Here is a 19758-nt window from a genome sequence, read left to right as displayed (position 1 = left end):
ATTAACGAGGATCTTGTCAGGAGGCAATCCGAAAGATGTTTTCACTTACCAATTTTAGTTTTGGCCGATGTCTCAAAAAAGGCCCGAGCATAGTGATGAAAATCAGTCAAAATGGTTGTTGTGATCATGATTGTGACTGCATAAACTCAAGAATCATTTGTTCCCAAAATATCTCATCTACTTTAGTTTGTGCTCTCTCTCTCTCTCTCTCTCTATGAACTAACTCTCTTCCTACATTAAGTGTTGTTACATATACTAAGAGGAATGGTTAGGATAGAGTGTTAATTTGTGCATGATCAACCTAAACCCTTGTAGGTAACTAATGAACTAACTAACTCTCTTCCCATTGGATCTGCGTCAAGTATTATTTATCATTGGTGATCCCATTAGTGAGATGGTTTACCATGGGGGAGTTAGGTGCTTCGTACTTTCTTCACCTGCAGCTTGATAACTTCTCATTTTGGAAACACCTTAACTTTCTCATCTTTCAAAAACCATGTGTTACACGCCCTTCTTAGTTGGAAGTTGGCATAGTGCCGTAGCTAGTACAACCCAGAGAATAATAGTACTTTGTATAGTCTGTACACCACATATCTACAATATGCCATTTAGATTCTGTCTAGTGTTCAATCAACCCAGCACTTCTAATCTAAACACCATTTAGATTTTGGAATAAGTTTTGACTCGAGAAACTTGGACTGTTAGTTGTATCAAATTGAAGCCGTTGTTGTTTGACAACTGACCTTAAAGGTAAATACAAAGATTACTTTTAAGAACAAAACCAAAAAACCACATATTGGAGACAAAATCATATGGTAAAAAAAGATACGATACCTACCAATAACTTTGTCAAGAGAAAGAGAAGATCTAACGAGGAAAAAAAAACTGATACAAAGTTTAGAAGAGAACCAATCGATCCGAAAGATAATCCAACCATTTTGTTTATTTATTAACATTCATGAGAAAAAAATGTGCTTCAAAAATAGGACTAATTACAAGGTTAATTAAGTGCTGAAAAGATGCAATTAAATATATACAGATACAATTATAACAAGTGACTTGGAACAAACTTGGGTAATACTCTAATGTAGGGGCCTGGGTCTAGCAGTGGGGCTAGAGGGATTTGGCGGGGTTGGGTCTAGCAGTGGGGCTAGTCCAACTGGCTTGATTTGGGTAGGGTCTGGGTCCAGCTTTAGCCTATCAAAAAAATAAAAAAAAATAAAATAAAAAAATAAAATAGGGATCCTCTGATCTATCGTGTAAAAATAAGACAATCGGGATTCAACTACCCATTGTAACAAGTGACTTAGACCTCAATCTTGGACCTTTTGGATATATCTGCAATGGCTTCTCCAACTGTGAGATACAATCCTCTTTCCCCAAAAAGTTCCAGTGTCTTTGAAGTTTCCAGTTTCTCCATCACTTGTCCCAATGGATTCACCAACACCAGCTACAAAATTCAAGCAAAAACCACAATATGGTTAAAACCATACAAATAGTAGGTACCAAAAACAAATTCAGGGTATATATACTTGAAATACCCTGCAGGTTATTCTTACCTTATACGATCGCTTATCGAGCATCTTTCTGATTTCAACTATTGCTTCAAGTCCATTGGTGTCTATGGCAGTTACAGCTGCAATATTGTACAATAGTTTTTTATGTCAGATAATCGATAAGAAGATGAACATGAACATAGTTATGCGGATAAGTTCTATACCTGTCAGGTCCAAGATTATGGTTTTCATGTCTTGCTCTTTGTTTTCTAAAATCCTTTCTTCCTCCTCTCTAACCCATCTTAATATCCTGCACCAAGAATAACACAAGCAAATTTGAGAAACATAAAGTCCGGAACCATTACTTGATGTGTGATGCATAGTGATCCTATACCAACCTCTCTTGAAGATATGCAGAATTTGCAAAGCAGATGGGAGATTCAATCGCAAGTATGAAGAATGATGGAACCCTTGTAGCGTCTCCATAACGGCCAACATTTTGGAATACTTGTGTCCCAGGAATATTCCCTAACACCATTGTATTTGGTCTTGTCACATTCATCAGAATCTTGAATATTGAAACCCCGACCTGATAGATAGGAAAGATGTCACTTTGTCGGATTCCAATCAGATAGCATAGCAAGCGTTTGTAATGTCAGTTTTAGTTAGAAAGAACTGCATTAGCATATTTATGCATCTCGTAAGACAAATAGTAGAATGAAAGAGAACTTACAGCAATTGCGAGGCCCATTTGAACAGAGAAGAAAAGAACACCAAAGAATGCAATTAAACATGTCATGAAGTCGAACTTATCAACCCTCCAAACTTAATGACTTCTTGATAATTGATCAGCCCAATAACAGCAGTTATAATAATCGCCGCTAAGATGACATTGGGAGTAAAGTAAAACAACGGCAGCAGGAATAGCAGTGTGATCATGACGGTTGCTGCCATAACTATGTTCGATACTGCTGTCTGTGCTCCAGCATTAAAGTTTACTGCTGATCTAGAAAATGATCCTAAAAATAACAATCACAAAAAGTGGTCATTATAAACTGCATGTGAGCAAACATCTTGCAAAGTAACGTGTACAATCATATAGAAGATTGACGGTACCTGTTGTTACATAGCATGAAGTACCAGAACCAGCCATATTCATAACACCGATTGCTATCATTTCTTTATTCCCATCAATTTGATAATTTCTTAGCGAAGCAAAAGTCCTTCCAACTGCGATACCTTCCTGTAAAAGGAGGTATACGTTCAGATAGTTCCAAGGCTTAGGTACATATTTTGATCCAAAAAAGATGGTTTAAGATGACTTACAGTGAGAGACAAAATCCCGGATACAATGCCCGTTTTTACAGCAAGGGGAAGATGAGTTCCACTGAAAGATAGCATGTTCGAGGATGGCGGATTCAAACCCTTCGACAAGTGTCCAATCTGGTAATAGTAATACAACAAAAAATCAAAAGTTGTAAGACCTTGATGAAACAGATGAACATGTACATTAAAAATAGACTGGTATCCTACTGAAGCTTACGATTGAAATGGCAGAAGTGTGAGCTCTGAAGGCATAGACTAAAGCTGTTGACAGAATTACGGATGCTAATGGAGCGGCTGCTGAAATCCAAAAGAGCTGTGGCTTTTTGATGCTCTGATAGTAGATAAAACAACAACCACGACATGAGATTAATATGCCAATTACAAAGGTAAAGAAATTTGAGTGGGGATAAACAATAGTAACAAGAAAAACAGTTAATATTATTATTTTCATACACGAGGGACAATAACTTACAATATGCCTTGTTGCCAGTAGAAAGATCAAGAAACACATCCCCATCACAACAGTTTGCCATGACCACTGCTCATCAAAATCACAAGGATTACCAGATTAATACTTTTCGTCTTTCAACTTTAAATATGTATATAAATGTAAGTCCTTGTCATACGTATACCTCTTTTGTGGTGCTAAAAACAGAAGACAGCACATTGACAATTTGCATCTTAGGAGTAAAGTGAGTAATCCCAAGCATTCCTTTAAGCTGCTGTAGACCTACAATAACAGCTGCCCCAGCTGTGAACCCAGTTAAAGTCGGCTTCGAAAGGAAATCGATTATGAATCCCAACCTAAGTAGACCCAAAGATGTTTGAAATACACCAGCAAAGAAGGTTGAAGTGAGAGCCAATTTCAGATACAGAGTTGGGTCTTCAGTTGGTGAGACTACTTCTTTAAGCATAGAACCCATTACTAGTGATGCTATTGATACTGGACCAACTGCTAAATGTCTTGAACTTCCAAGAATTGCATACAGCAATGGTGGTACAAAACTTGAATCTGTCATCATATCCCACAATATACCCTAAATCAATAAAACTCTACAAAAAGCAAAAAATAAAGAAAAAATTGGAAGTATGCTTACACAGTCCATGAATAGGAGGCAAATTAGCCAACTTTGCATAACTAATTCCCTGCAAAGTGAAAATTTAGGGTTCATTCAAAACCATAAATCTTAAGATAATATGGGGTTTTGAGAATGTGAAATTAGTCATACCTGAGGAATAGCCAAACTAGCAATGGTAAGACCAGAAATAACATCAGATTTAAGTAGTTTGAAGCTATACTCAGACCCCCATTCAAGTATTGGAAAGAAATATTGAAGCCCTAGAAAAAATTTCTTAGAAGGTTTTTGATTCTTAAACTTATGAAGAGGATCATCAGGGAAAAATATCTCAGAAAAGTAATGTTTGATAGATTGGAATGTCGTTTTATTTGGTGGTAAACAAACTTTATGTATCTCCACCGTTGTTGAATGATCATGATCACCCTCAATCGTAATACTGGTTTCATGAACATCACCTACTTTGTTTGAACTTCCACTCACCATCTCAGAAACCTAAATTGCTTATTTAAAGTTTGTTGAGAAAATTGTAACTACGATTGTTTTCATAGCCTGTGTAATTTATAGAGGAGAAAAAAAGTGAAAGGTAAGAGAAAGACCTAATCCTAGTGGGAGTGTAGGCTACAGTTTTTGGAAATTTTAATCCTCCGGGGATCTGGTTTTCTAAAAGAAGGAAAGATCTATGAAAATTGCACAAGATTGGCGGAACGAAATTGGCCGGATAAGCACGCATGCATGCAGGCCGTCTCAGTGTCAAGGGTGCCCTAGATGAACTCGCGAAATGGGCCATCTACTTATGAACCCTACTGTTGGGCGGTGTAGTGAGGATGTTTTGAAGGATGACCACAAGAACCCTTGCCGAGAGTTCATCTTTTTTGTGTATACGGAAAGGAAAAGTATGCAAATCTTTTTCAGGTAAACATTTACACGTCCTGTAATACCCATTATATTTGTTTACCGTTGTGGATCTGATCGGATTTATACGCGACTTAGTTTGTTATTTAGGTTGTTTCCTTCGCCTTAGATTGTTTGGACCGGAAAAGCTGTAGGTTTTGGTGAAATATAATCACCTAGCTAATTTTAATAATTAAATAAAAATGATAGAAAAATTAAAATAAACAAAACAAAACAAAACAGAAAATTGTATTTGGTGCACTAAATGCATTTAAGAAATCTTCATCCTTTCCTACAAATCTCATATATCCAAATGTTAATCCAATAATGCAAAACTAGAAATTAATAAAACAATAATATAGAATTTTCGTAGCAAGAGAGCCTGGAAAGGATGTTTTCGTAGAGGGCTAAATCGCTTCTATACGAGAAGAAGAATTAATGAGGATCTTGTCAGGAGGCAATCCGAAAGATGTTTTCACTTACCAATTTTAGTTTTCGCCGATGTCTCAAAAAAGGCCCATCATGATTGTGACTGCATAAACTCAAGAATCATTTGTTCCCAAAATATCTCATCTACTTTAGTTTGTGCTCTCTCTCTCTCTCTATGAACTAACTCTCTTCCTACATTAAGTGTTGTTACATATACTAAGAGGAACGGTTAGGATAGAGTGTTAATTTGTGCATGATCAACCTAAACCCTTGTAGGTAACTAATGAACTAACTAACTCTCTTCCCATTGGATCTGCGTCAAGTATTATTTATCATTGGTGATCCCATTAGTGAGATGGTTTACCATGGGGGAGTTAGGTGCTTCGTACTTTCTTCACCTGCAGCTTGATAACTTCTCATTTTGGAAACACCTTAACTTTCTCATCTTTCAAAAACCATGTGTTACACGCCCTTCTTAGTTGGAAGTTGGCATAGTGCCGTAGCTAGTACAACCCAGAGAATAATAGTACTTTGTATAGTCTGTACACCACATATCTACAATATGCCATTTAGATTCTGTCTAGTGTTCAATCAACCCAGCACTTCTAATCTAAACACCATTTAGATTTTGGAATAAGTTTTGACTCGAGAAACTTGGACTGCTAGTTGTATCAAATTGAAGCCGTTGTTGTTTGACAACTGACCTTAAAGGTAAATACAAAGATTACTTTTAAGAACAAAACCAAAAAACCACATATTGGAGACAAAATCATATGGTAAAAAAAGATACGATACCTACCAATAACTTTGTCAAGAGAAAGAGAAGATCTAATGAGGAAAAAAAAACTGATACAAAGTTTAGAAGAGAACCAATCGATCCGAAACATAATCCAACCATTTTGTTTATTTATTAACATTCATGAGAAAAAAATGTGCTTCAAAAATAGGAATTACAAGGTTAATTAAGTGCTGCAAAGATGCAATTAAATATATACAGATACAATTATAACAAGTGACTTGGAACAAACTTGGGTAATACTCTAATGCAGGGGTCTGGGTCTAGCAGTGGGGCTAGAGGGATTTATATTTAATTAGTTGTATAGAGGGATTTGACGGGGTTGGGTCTAGCAGTGGGGCTAGTCCAACTGGCTTGATTTGGGTAGGGTCTGGGTCCAGCTTTAGCCTATCAAAAAATAAAAAAAAATAAAATAAAAAAATAAAATAGGGATCCTCTGATCTATCGTGTAAAAATAAGACAATCGGGATTCAACTACCCATTGTAACAAGTGACTTAGACCTCAATCTTGGACCTTTTGGATATATCTGCAATGGCTTCTCCAACTGTGAGATACAATCCTCTTTCCCCAAAAAGTTCCAGTGTCTTTGAAGTTTCCAGTTTCCAGTTTCTCCATCACTTGTCCCAATGGATTCACCAACACCAGCTACAAAATTCAAGCAAAAACCACAATATGGTTAAAACCATACAAATAGTAGGTACCAAAAACAAATTCAGGGTATATATACTTGAAATACCCTGCAGGTTATTCTTACCTTATACGATCGCTTATCGAGCATCTTTCTGATTTCAACTATTGCTTCAAGTCCATTGGTGTCTATGGCAGTTACAGCTGCAATATTGTACAATAGTTTTTTATGTCAGATAATCGATAAGAAGATGAACATGAACATAGTTATGCGGATAAGTTCTATACCTGTCAGGTCCAAGATTATGGTTTTCATGTCTTGCTCTTTGTTTTCTAAAATCCTTTCTTCCTCCTCTCTAACCCATCTTAATATCCTGCACCAAGAATAACACAAGCAAATTTGAGAAACATAAAGTCCGGAACCATTACTTGATGTGTGATGCATAGTGATCCTATACCAACCTCTCTTGAAGATATGCAGAATTTGCAAAGCAGATGGGAGATTCAATCGCAAGTATGAAGAATGATGGAACCCTTGTAGCGTCTCCATAACGGCCAACATTTTGGAATACTTGTGTCCCAGGAATATTCCCTAACACCATTGTATTTGGTCTTGTCACATTCATCAGAATCTTGAATATTGAAACCCCGACCTGATAGATAGGAAAGATGTCACTTTGTCGGATTCCAATCAGATAGCATAGCAAGCGTTTGTAATGTCAGTTTCTTAGAAAGAACTGCATTAGCATATTTATGCATCTCGTAAGACAAATAGTAGAATGAAGAGAACTTACAGCAATTGCGAGGCCCATTTGAACAGAGAAGAAAAGAACACCAAAGAATGCAATTAAACATGTCATGAAGTCGAACTTATCAACCCTCCAAAACTTAATGACTTCTTGATAATTGATCAGCCCAATAACAGCAGTTATAATAATCGCCGCTAAGATGACATTGGGAGTAAAGTAAAACAACGGCAGCAGGAATAGCAGTGTGATCATGACGGTTGCTGCCATAACTATGTTCGATACTGCTGTCTGTGCTCCAGCATTAAAGTTTACTGCTGATCTAGAAAATGATCCTAAAAATAACAATCACAAAAAGTGGTCATTATAAACTGCATGTGAGCAAACATCTTGCAAAGTAACGTGTACAATCATATAGAAGATTGACGGTACCTGTTGTTACATAGCATGAAGTACCAGAACCAGCCATATTCATAACACCGATTGCTATCATTTCTTTATTCCCATCAATTTGATAATTTCTTAGCGAAGCAAAAGTCCTTCCAACTGCGATACCTTCCTGTAAAAGGAGGTATACGTTCAGATAGTTCCAAGGCTTAGGTACATATTTTGATCCAAAAAAGATGGTTTAAGATGACTTACAGTGAGAGACAAAATCCCGGATACAATGCCCGTTTTTACAGCAAGGGGAAGATGAGTTCCACTGAAAGATAGCATGTTCGAGGATGGCGGATTCAAACCCTTCGACAAGTGTCCAATCTGGTAATAGTAATACAACAAAAAATCAAAAGTTGTAAGACCTTGATGAAACAGATGAACATGTACATTAAAAATAGACTGGTATCCTACTGAAGCTTACGATTGAAATGGCAGAAGTGTGAGCTCTGAAGGCATAGACTAAAGCTGTTGACAGAATTACGGATGCTAATGGAGCGGCTGCTGAAATCCAAAAGAGCTGTGGCTTTTTGATGCTCTGATAGTAGATAAAACAACAACCACGACATGAGATTAATATGCCAATTACAAAGGTAAAGAAATTTGAGTGGGGATAAACAATAGTAACAAGAAAAAGTTAATATTATTTTTCATACACGAGGGACAATAACTTACAATATGCCTTGTTGCCAGTAGAAAGATCAAGAAACACATCCCCATCACAACAGTTTGCCATGACCACTGCTCATCAAAATCACAAGGATTACCAGATTAATACTTTTCGTCTTTCAACTTTAAATATGTATATAAATGTAAGTCCTTGTCATACGTATACCTCTTTTGTGGTGCTAAAAACAGAAGACAGCACATTGACAATTTGCATCTTAGGAGTAAAGTGAGTAATCCCAAGCATTCCTTTAAGCTGCTGTAGACCTACAATAACAGCTGCCCCAGCTGTGAACCCAGTTAAAGTCGGCTTCGAAAGGAAATCGATTATGAATCCCAACCTAAGTAGACCCAAAGATGTTTGAAATACACCAGCAAAGAAGGTTGAAGTGAGAGCCAATTTCAGATACAGAGTTGGGTCTTCAGTTGGTGAGACTACTTCTTTAAGCATAGAACCCATTACTAGTGATGCTATTGATACTGGACCAACTGCTAAATGTCTTGAACTTCCAAGAATTGCATACAGCAATGGTGGTACAAAACTTGAATCTGTCATCATATCCCACAATATACCCTAAATCAATAAAACTCTACAAAAAGCAAAAAATAAAGAAAAAATTGGAAGTATGCTTACACAGTCCATGAATAGGAGGCAAATTAGCCAACTTTGCATAACTAATTCCCTGCAAAGTGAAAATTTAGGGTTCATTCAAAACCATAAATCTTAAGATAATATGGGGTTTTGAGAATGTGAAATTAGTCATACCTGAGGAATAGCCAAACTAGCAATGGTAAGACCAGAAATAACATCAGATTTAAGTAGTTTGAAGCTATACTCAGACCCCCATTCAAGTATTGGAAAGAAATATTGAAGCCCTAGAAAAAATTTCTTAGAAGGTTTTTGATTCTTAAACTTATGAAGAGGATCATCAGGGAAAAATATCTCAGAAAAGTAATGTTTGATAGATTGGAATGTCGTTTTATTTGGTGGTAAACAAACTTTATGTATCTCCTCCGTTGTTGAATGATCATGATCACCCTCAATCGTAATACTGGTTTCATGAACATCACCTACTTTGTTTGAACTTCCACTCACCATCTCAGAAACCTAAATTGCTTATTTAAAGTTTGTTGATGAAGAAAATTGTAACTACGATTGTTTTCATAGCCTGTGTAATTTATAGAGGAGAAAAAAAGTGAAAGGTAAGAGAAAGACCTAATCCTAGTGGGAGTGTAGGCTACAGTTTTTGGAAATTTTAATCCTCCGGGGATCTGGTTTTCTAAAAGAAGGAAAGATCTATGAAAATTGCACAAGATTGGCGGAACGAAATTGGCCGGATAAGCACGCATGCATGCAGGCCGTCTCAGTGTCAAGGGTGCCCTAGATGAACTCGCGAAATGGGCCATCTACTTATGAACCCTACTGTTGGGGCTGTAGTGAGGATGTTTTGAAGGATGACCACAAGAACCCTTGCCGAGAGTTCATCTTTTTTGTGTATACGGAAAGGAAAAGTATGCAAATCTTTTTCAGGGTAAACATTTACACGTCCTGTAATACCCATTATATTTGTTTACCGTTGTGGATCTGATCGGATTTATACGCGACTTAGTTTGTTATTTAGGTTGTTTCCTTCGCCTTAGATTGTTTGGACCGGAAAAGCTGTAGGTTTTGGTGAAATATAATCACCTAGCTAATTTTAATAATTAAATAAAAATGATAGAAAAATTAAAATAAACAAAACAAAACAAAACAGAAAATTGTATTTGGTGCACTAAATGCATTTAAGAAATCTTCATCCTTTCCTACAAATCTCATATATCCAAATGTTAATCCAATAATGCAAAACTAGAAATTAATAAAACAATAATATAGAATTTTCGTAGCAAGAGAGCCTGGAAAGGATGTTTTCGTAGAGGGCTAAATCGCTTCTATACGAGAAGAAGAATTAATGAGGATCTTGTCAGGAGGCAATCCGAAAGATGTTTTCACTTACCAATTTTAGTTTTCGCCGATGTCTCAAAAAAGGCCCATCATGATTGTGACTGCATAAACTCAAGAATCATTTGTTCCCAAAATATCTCATCTACTTTAGTTTGTGCTCTCTCTCTCTCTCTATGAACTAACTCTCTTCCTACATTAAGTGTTGTTACATATACTAAGAGGAACGGTTAGGATAGAGTGTTAATTTGTGCATGATCAACCTAAACCCTTGTAGGTAACTAATGAACTAACTAACTCTCTTCCCATTGGATCTGCGTCAAGTATTATTTATCATTGGTGATCCCATTAGTGAGATGGTTTACCATGGGGGAGTTAGGTGCTTCGTACTTTCTTCACCTGCAGCTTGATAACTTCTCATTTTGGAAACACCTTAACTTTCTCATCTTTCAAAAACCATGTGTTACACGCCCTTCTTAGTTGGAAGTTGGCATAGTGCCGTAGCTAGTACAACCCAGAGAATAATAGTACTTTGTATAGTCTGTACACCACATATCTACAATATGCCATTTAGATTCTGTCTAGTGTTCAATCAACCCAGCACTTCTAATCTAAACACCATTTAGATTTTGGAATAAGTTTTGACTCGAGAAACTTGGACTGCTAGTTGTATCAAATTGAAGCCGTTGTTGTTTGACAACTGACCTTAAAGGTAAATACAAAGATTACTTTTAAGAACAAAACCAAAAAACCACATATTGGAGACAAAATCATATGGTAAAAAAAGATACGATACCTACCAATAACTTTGTCAAGAGAAAGAGAAGATCTAATGAGGAAAAAAAAAACTGATACAAAGTTTAGAAGAGAACCAATCGATCCGAAACATAATCCAACCATTTTGTTTATTTATTAACATTCATGAGAAAAAAATGTGCTTCAAAAATAGGAATTACAAGGTTAATTAAGTGCTGCAAAGATGCAATTAAATATATACAGATACAATTATAACAAGTGACTTGGAACAAACTTGGGTAATACTCTAATGCAGGGGTCTGGGTCTAGCAGTGGGGCTAGAGGGATTTATATTTAATTAGTTGTATAGAGGGATTTGACGGGGTTGGGTCTAGCAGTGGGGCTAGTCCAACTGGCTTGATTTGGGTAGGGTCTGGGTCCAGCTTTAGCCTATCAAAAAAATAAAAAAAAATAAAATAAAAAAAATAAAATAGGGATCCTCTGATCTATCGTGTAAAAATAAGACAATCGGGATTCAACTACCCATTGTAACAAGTGACTTAGACCTCAATCTTGGACCTTTTGGATATATCTGCAATGGCTTCTCCAACTGTGAGATACAATCCTCTTTCCCCAAAAAGTTCCAGTGTCTTTGAAGTTTCCAGTTTCTCCATCACTTGTCCCAATGGATTCACCAACACCAGCTACAAAATTCAAGCAAAAACCACAACATGGTTAAAACCATACAAATAGTAGGTACCAAAAACAAATTCAGGGTATATATACTTGAAATACCCTGCAGGTTATTCTTACCTTATACGATCGCTTATCGAGCATCTTTCTGATTTCAACTATTGCTTCAAGTCCATTGGTGTCTATGGCAGTTACAGCTGCAATATTGTACAATAGTTTTTTATGTCAGATAATCGATAAGAAGATGAACATGAACATAGTTATGCGGATAAGTTCTATACCTGTCAGGTCCAAGATTATGGTTTTCATGTCTTGCTCTTTGTTTTCTAAAATCCTTTCTTCCTCCTCTCTAACCCATCTTAATATCCTGCACCAAGAATAACACAAGCAAATTTGAGAAACATAAAGTCCGGAACCATTACTTGATGTGTGATGCATAGTGATCCTATACCAACCTCTCTTGAAGATATGCAGAATTTGCAAAGCAGATGGGAGATTCAATCGCAAGTATGAAGAATGATGGAACCCTTGTAGCGTCTCCATAACGGCCAACATTTTGGAATACTTGTGTCCCAGGAATATTCCCTAACACCATTGTATTTGGTCTTGTCACATTCATCAGAATCTTGAATATTGAAACCCCGACCTGATAGATAGGAAAGATGTCACTTTGTCGGATTCCAATCAGATAGCATAGCAAGCGTTTGTAATGTCAGTTTTCTTAGAAAGAACTGCATTAGCATATTTATGCATCTCGTAAGACAAATAGTAGAATGAAAGAGAACTTACAGCAATTGCGAGGCCCATTTGAACAGAGAAGAAAAGAACACCAAAGAATGCAATTAAACATGTCATGAAGTCGAACTTATCAACCCTCCAAAACTTAATGACTTCTTGATAATTGATCAGCCCAATAACAGCAGTTATAATAATCGCCGCTAAGATGACATTGGGAGTAAAGTAAAACAACGGCAGCAGGAATAGCAGTGTGATCATGACGGTTGCTGCCATAACTATGTTCGATACTGCTGTCTGTGCTCCAGCATTAAAGATTACTGCTGATCTAGAAAATGATCCTAAAAATAACAATCACAAAAAGTGGTCATTATAAACTGCATGTGAGCAAACATCTTGCAAAGTAACGTGTACAATCATATAGAAGATTGACGGTACCTGTTGTTACATAGCATGAAGTACCAGAACCAGCCATATTCATAACACCGATTGCTATCATTTCTTTATTCCCATCAATTTGATAATTTCTTAGCGAAGCAAAAGTCCTTCCAACTGCGATACCTTCCTGTAAAAGGAGGTATACGTTCAGATAGTTCCAAGGCTTAGGTACATATTTTGATCCAAAAAAGATGGTTTAAGATGACTTACAGTGAGAGACAAAATCCCGGATACAATGCCCGTTTTTACAGCAAGGGGAAGATGAGTTCCACTGAAAGATAGCATGTTCGAGGATGGCGGATTCAAACCCTTCGACAAGTGTCCAATCTGGTAATAGTAATACAACAAAAAATCAAAAGTTGTAAGACCTTGATGAAACAGATGAACATGTACATTAAAAATAGACTGGTATCCTACTGAAGCTTACGATTGAAATGGCAGAAGTGTGAGCTCTGAAGGCATAGACTAAAGCTGTTGACAGAATTACGGATGCTAATGGAGCGGCTGCTGAAATCCAAAAGAGCTGTGGCTTTTTGATGCTCTGATAGTAGATAAAACAACAACCACGACATGAGATTAATATGCCAATTACAAAGGTAAAGAAATTTGAGTGGGGATAAACAATAGTAACAAGAAAAACAGTTAATATTATTATTTTCATACACGAGGGACAATAACTTACAATATGCCTTGTTGCCAGTAGAAAGATCAAGAAACACATCCCCATCACAACAGTTTGCCATGACCACTGCTCATCAAAATCACAAGGATTACCAGATTAATACTTTTCGTCTTTCAACTTTAAATATGTATATAAATGTAAGTCCTTGTCATACGTATACCTCTTTTGTGGTGCTAAAAACAGAAGACAGCACATTGACAATTTGCATCTTAGGAGTAAAGTGAGTAATCCCAAGCATTCCTTTAAGCTGCTGTAGACCTACAATAACAGCTGCCCCAGCTGTGAACCCAGTTAAAGTCGGCTTCGAAAGGAAATCGATTATGAATCCCAACCTAAGTAGACCCAAAGATGTTTGAAATACACCAGCAAAGAAGGTTGAAGTGAGAGCCAATTTCAGATACAGAGTTGGGTCTTCAGTTGGTGAGACTACTTCTTTAAGCATAGAACCCATTACTAGTGATGCTATTGATACTGGACCAACTGCTAAATGTCTTGAACTTCCAAGAATTGCATACAGCAATGGTGGTACAAAACTTGAATCTGTCATCATATCCCACAATATACCCTAAATCAATAAAACTCTACAAAAAGCAAAAAATAAAGAAAAAATTGGAAGTATGCTTACACAGTCCATGAATAGGAGGCAAATTAGCCAACTTTGCATAACTAATTCCCTGCAAAGTGAAAATTTAGGGTTCATTCAAAACCATAAATCTTAAGATAATATGGGGTTTTGAGAATGTGAAATTAGTCATACCTGAGGAATAGCCAAACTAGCAATGGTAAGACCAGAAATAACATCAGATTTAAGTAGTTTGAAGCTATACTCAGACCCCCATTCAAGTATTGGAAAGAAATATTGAAGCCCTAGAAAAAATTTCTTAGAAGGTTTTTGATTCTTAAACTTATGAAGAGGATCATCAGGGAAAAATATCTCAGAAAAGTAATGTTTGATAGATTGGAATGTCGTTTTATTTGGTGGTAAACAAACTTTATGTATCTCCTCCGTTGTTGAATGATCATGATCACCCTCAATCGTAATACTGGTTTCATGAACATCACCTACTTTGTTTGAACTTCCACTCACCATCTCAGAAACCTAAATTGCTTATTTAAAGTTTGTTGATGAAGAAAATTGTAACTACGATTGTTTTCATAGCCTGTGTAATTTATAGAGGAGAAAAAAAGTGAAAGGTAAGAGAAAGACCTAATCCTAGTGGGAGTGTAGGCTACAGTTTTTGGAAATTTTAATCCTCCGGGGATCTGGTTTTCTAAAAGAAGGAAAGATCTATGAAAATTGCACAAGATTGGCGGAACGAAATTGGCCGGATAAGCACGCATGCATGCAGGCCGTCTCAGTGTCAAGGGTGCCCTAGATGAACTCGCGAAATGGGCCATCTACTTATGAACCCTACTGTTGGGGCTGTAGTGAGGATGTTTTGAAGGATGACCACAAGAACCCTTGCCGAGAGTTCATCTTTTTTGTGTATACGGAAAGGAAAAGTATGCAAATCTTTTTCAGGGTAAACATTTACACGTCCTGTAATACCCATTATATTTGTTTACCGTTGTGGATCTGATCGGATTTATACGCGACTTAGTTTGTTATTTAGGTTGTTTCCTTCGCCTTAGATTGTTTGGACCGGAAAAGCTGTAGGTTTTGGTGAAATATAATCACCTAGCTAATTTTAATAATTAAATAAAAATGATAGAAAAATTAAAATAAACAAAACAAAACAAAACAGAAAATTGTATTTGGTGCACTAAATGCATTTAAGAAATCTTCATCCTTTCCTACAAATCTCATATATCCAAATGTTAATCCAATAATGCAAAACTAGAAATTAATAAAACAATAATATAGAATTTTCGTAGCAAGAGAGCCTGGAAAGGATGTTTTCGTAGAGGGCTAAATCGCTTCTATACGAGAAGAAGAATTAATGAGGATCTTGTCAGGAGGCAATCCGAAAGATGTTTTCACTTACCAATTTTAGTTTTCGCCGATGTCTCAAAAAAGGCCCATCATGATTGTGACTGCATAAACTCAAGAATCATTTGTTCCCAAAATATCTCATCTACTTTAGTTTGTGCTCTCTCTCTCTCTCTATGAACTAACTCTCTTCCTACATTAAGTGTTGTTACATATACTAAGAGGAACGGTTAGGATAGAGTGTTAATTTGTGCATGATCAACCTAAACCCTTGTAGGTAACTAATGAACTAACTAACTCTCTTCCCATTGGATCTGCGTCAAGTATTATTTATCATTGGTGATCCCATTAGTGAGATGGTTTACCATGGGGGAGTTAGGTGCTTCGTACTTTCTTCACCTGCAGCTTGATAACTTCTCATTTTGGAAACACCTTAACTTTCTCATCTTTCAAAAACCATGTGTTACACGCCCTTCTTAGTTGGAAGTTGGCATAGTGCCGTAGCTAGTACAACCCAGAGAATAATAGTACTTTGTATAGTCTGTACACCACATATCTACAATATGCCATTTAGATTCTGTCTAGTGTTCAATCAACCCAGCACTTCTAATCTAAACACCATTTTGTCAGATAATCGATAAGAAGATGAACATGAACATAGTTATGCGGATAAGTTCTATACCTGTCAGGTCCAAGATTATGGTTTTCATGTCTTGCTCTTTGTTTTCTAAAATCCTTTCTTCCTCCTCTCTAACCCATCTTAATATCCTGCACCAAGAATAACACAAGCAAATTTGAGAAACATAAAGTCCGGAACCATTACTTGATGTGTGATGCATAGTGATCCTATACCAACCTCTCTTGAAGATATGCAGAATTTGCAAAGCAGATGGGAGATTCAATCGCAAGTATGAAGAATGATGGAACCCTTGTAGCGTCTCCATAACGGCCAACATTTTGGAATACTTGTGTCCCAGGAATATTCCCTAACACCATTGTATTTGGTCTTGTCACATTCATCAGAATCTTGAATATTGAAACCCCGACCTGATAGATAGGAAAGATGTCACTTTGTCAGATTCCAATCAGATAGCATAGCAAGCGTTTGTAATGTCAGTTTTGTTAGAAAGAACTGCATTAGCATATTTATGCATCTCGTAAGACAAATAGTAGAATGAAAGAGAACTTACAGCAATTGCGAGGCCCATTTGAACAGAGAAGAAAAGAACACCAAAGAATGCAATTAAACATGTCATGAAGTCGAACTTATCAACCCTCCAGAACTTAATGACTTCTTGATAATTGATCAGCCCAATAACAGCAGTTATAATAATCGCCGCTAAGATGACATTGGGAGTAAAGTAAAACAACGGCAGCAGGAATAGCAGTGTGATCATGACGGTTGCTGCCATAACTATGTTCGATACTGCTGTCTGTGCTCCAGCATTAAAGTTTACTGCTGATCTAGAAAATGATCCTAAAAATAACAATCACAAAAAGTGGTCATTATAAACTGCATGTGAGCAAACATCTTGCAAAGTAACGTGTACAATCATATAGAAGATTGACGGTACCTGTTGTTACATAGCATGAAGTACCAGAACCAGCCATATTCATAACACCGATTGCTATCATTTCTTTATTCCCATCAATTTGATAATTTCTTAGCGAAGCAAAAGTCCTTCCAACTGCGATACCTTCCTGTAAAAGGAGGTATACGTTCAGATAGTTGCAAGGCTTAGGTACATATTTTGATCCAAAAAAGATGGTTTAAGATGACTTACAGTGAGAGACAAAATCCCGGATACAATGCCCGTTTTTACAGCAAGGGGAAGATGAGTTCCACTGAAAGATAGCATGTTCGAGGATGGCGGATTCAAACCCTTCGACAAGTGTCCAATCTGGTAATAGTAATACAACAAAAAATCAAAAGTTGTAAGACCTTGATGAAACAGATGAACATGTACATTAAAAATAGACTGGTATCCTACTGAAGCTTACGATTGAAATGGCAGAAGTGTGAGCTCTGAAGGCATAGACTAAAGCTGTTGACAGAATTACGGATGCTAATGGAGCGGCTGCTGAAATCCAAAAGAGCTGTGGCTTTTTGATGCTCTGATAGTAGATAAAACAACAACCACGACATGAGATTAATATGCCAATTACAAAGGTAAAGAAATTTGAGTGGGGATAAACAATAGTAACAAGAAAAACAGTTAATATTATTATTTTCATACACGAGGGACAATAACTTACAATATGCCTTGTTGCCAGTAGAAAGATCAAGAAACACATCCCCATCACAACAGTTTGCCATGACCACTGCTCATCAAAATCACAAGGATTACCAGATTAATACTTTTCGTCTTTCAACTTTAAATATGTATATAAATGTAAGTCCTTGTCATACGTATACCTCTTTTGTGGTGCTAAAAACAGAAGACAACACATTGACAATTTGCATCTTAGGAGTAAAGTGAGTAATCCCAAGCATTCCTTTAAGCTGCTGTAGACCTACAATAACAGCTGCCCCAGCTGTGAACCCAGTTAAAGTCGGCTTCGAAAGGAAATCGATTATGAATCCCAACCTAAGTAGACCCAAAGATGTTTGAAATACACCAGCAAAGAAGGTTGAAGTGAGAGCCAATTTCAGATACAGAGTTGGGTCTTCAGTTGGTGAGACTACTTCTTTAAGCATAGAACCCATTACTAGTGATGCTATTGATACTGGACCAACTGCTAAATGTCTTGAACTTCCAAGAATTGCATACAGCAATGGTGGTACAAAACTTGAATCTGTCATCATATCCCACAATATACCCTAAATCAATAAAACTCTACAAAAAGCAAAAAATAAAGAAAAAATTGGAAGTATGCTTACACAGTCCATGAATAGGAGGCAAATTAGCCAACTTTGCATAACTAATTCCCTGCAAAGTGAAAATTTAGGGTTCATTCAAAACCATAAATCTTAAGATAATATGGGGTTTTGAGAATGTGAAATTAGTCATACCTGAGGAATAGCCAAACTAGCAATGGTAAGACCAGAAATAACATCAGATTTAAGTAGTTTGAAGCTATACTCAGACCCCCATTCAAGTATTGGAAAGAAATATTGAAGCCCTAGAAAAAATTTCTTAGAAGGTTTTTGATTCTTAAACTTATGAAGAGGATCATCAGGGAAAAATATCTCAGAAAAGTAATGTTTGATAGATTGGAATGTCGTTTTATTTGGTGGTAAACAAACTTTATGTATCTCCTCCGTTGTTGAATGATCATGATCACCCTCAATCGTAATACTGGTTTCATGAACATCACCTACTTTGTTTGAACTTCCACTCACCATCTCAGAAACCTAAATTGCTTATTTAAAGTTTGTTGATGAAGAAAATTGTAACTACGATTGTTTTCATAGCCTGTGTAATTTATAGAGGAGAAAAAAAGTGAAAGGTAAGAGAAAGACCTAATCCTAGTGGGAGTGTAGGCTACAGTTTTTGGAAATTTTAATCCTCCGGGGATCTGGTTTTCTAAAAGAAGGAAAGATCTATGAAAATTGCACAAGATTGGCGGAACGAAATTGGCCGGATAAGCACGCATGCATGCAGGCCGTCTCAGTGTCAAGGGTGCCCTAGATGAACTCGCGAAATGGGCCATCTACTTATGAACCCTACTGTTGGGGCTGTAGTGAGGATGTTTTGAAGGATGACCACAAGAACCCTTGCCGAGAGTTCATCTTTTTTGTGTATACGGAAAGGAAAAGTATGCAAATCTTTTTCAGGGTAAACATTTACACGTCCTGTAATACCCATTATATTTGTTTACCGTTGTGGATCTGATCGGATTTATACGCGACTTAGTTTGTTATTTAGGTTGTTTCCTTCGCCTTAGATTGTTTGGACCGGAAAAGCTGTAGGTTTTGGTGAAATATAATCACCTAGCTAATTTTAATAATTAAATAAAAATGATAGAAAAATTAAAATAAACAAAACAAAACAAAACAGAAAATTGTATTTGGTGCACTAAATGCATTTAAGAAATCTTCATCCTTTCCTACAAATCTCATATATCCAAATGTTAATCCAATAATGCAAAACTAGAAATTAATAAAACAATA

At 36.6% G+C, this 19758-nt stretch overlaps 4 protein-coding genes and 2 pseudogenes across 4 annotated transcripts; all 6 read right to left on the bottom strand.

The window, feature by feature from the left end:
- Nucleotides 1–1038: 1038 nt before the first annotated feature.
- LOC113305168 lies at nt 1039–4384 on the bottom strand (annotated as a pseudogene).
- Nucleotides 4385–6183: 1799 nt separating this feature from the next.
- LOC113304387 lies at nt 6184–9375 on the bottom strand (annotated as a pseudogene).
- On the bottom strand, nt 9083–9591 carry LOC113305167 (probable sulfate transporter 3.4). Its single transcript, XM_026554262.1, has 2 exons — nt 9259–9591; nt 9083–9175 (listed from the first exon to the last, which is right to left on the bottom strand). The coding sequence occupies exons 1-2, from the start codon at nt 9589–9591 to the stop codon at nt 9083–9085; spliced, it is 426 nt and encodes a 141-aa protein (XP_026410047.1).
- Nucleotides 9592–11645: 2054 nt separating this feature from the next.
- LOC113304386 (probable sulfate transporter 3.4) lies at nt 11646–14202 on the bottom strand. The gene is made up of 10 exons (XM_026553493.1): nt 13875–14202; nt 13715–13780; nt 13460–13573; nt 13243–13359; nt 13033–13159; nt 12649–12935; nt 12315–12505; nt 12141–12226; nt 11980–12056; nt 11646–11870 (listed from the first exon to the last, which is right to left on the bottom strand). Exons 1-10 carry the CDS (start codon nt 14163–14165, stop codon nt 11727–11729), a joined length of 1500 nt encoding a protein of 499 aa, XP_026409278.1. The 5' UTR covers nt 14166–14202; the 3' UTR covers nt 11646–11726.
- Nucleotides 14203–14295: 93 nt separating this feature from the next.
- Nucleotides 14296–14804, bottom strand: LOC113305166 (probable sulfate transporter 3.4). Its single transcript, XM_026554261.1, has 2 exons — nt 14472–14804; nt 14296–14388 (listed from the first exon to the last, which is right to left on the bottom strand). The coding sequence occupies exons 1-2, from the start codon at nt 14802–14804 to the stop codon at nt 14296–14298; spliced, it is 426 nt and encodes a 141-aa protein (XP_026410046.1).
- A 1466-nt stretch (nt 14805–16270) lies between these two features.
- On the bottom strand, nt 16271–18990 carry LOC113305165 (probable sulfate transporter 3.4). The gene is made up of 10 exons (XM_026554260.1): nt 18658–18990; nt 18526–18574; nt 18061–18440; nt 17901–17966; nt 17646–17759; nt 17429–17545; nt 17219–17345; nt 16835–17121; nt 16501–16691; nt 16271–16412 (listed from the first exon to the last, which is right to left on the bottom strand). Exons 1-10 carry the CDS (start codon nt 18988–18990, stop codon nt 16271–16273), a joined length of 1806 nt encoding a protein of 601 aa, XP_026410045.1.
- Nucleotides 18991–19758: the final 768 nt, after the last annotated feature.

Source organism: Papaver somniferum, chromosome 8 (assembly GCF_003573695.1).
Source record: "Papaver somniferum cultivar HN1 chromosome 8, ASM357369v1, whole genome shotgun sequence".
Taxonomy (NCBI): Eukaryota; Viridiplantae; Streptophyta; class Magnoliopsida; order Ranunculales; family Papaveraceae; genus Papaver; species Papaver somniferum.
This window is presented reverse-complemented; position numbering and strand designations above follow the sequence as displayed.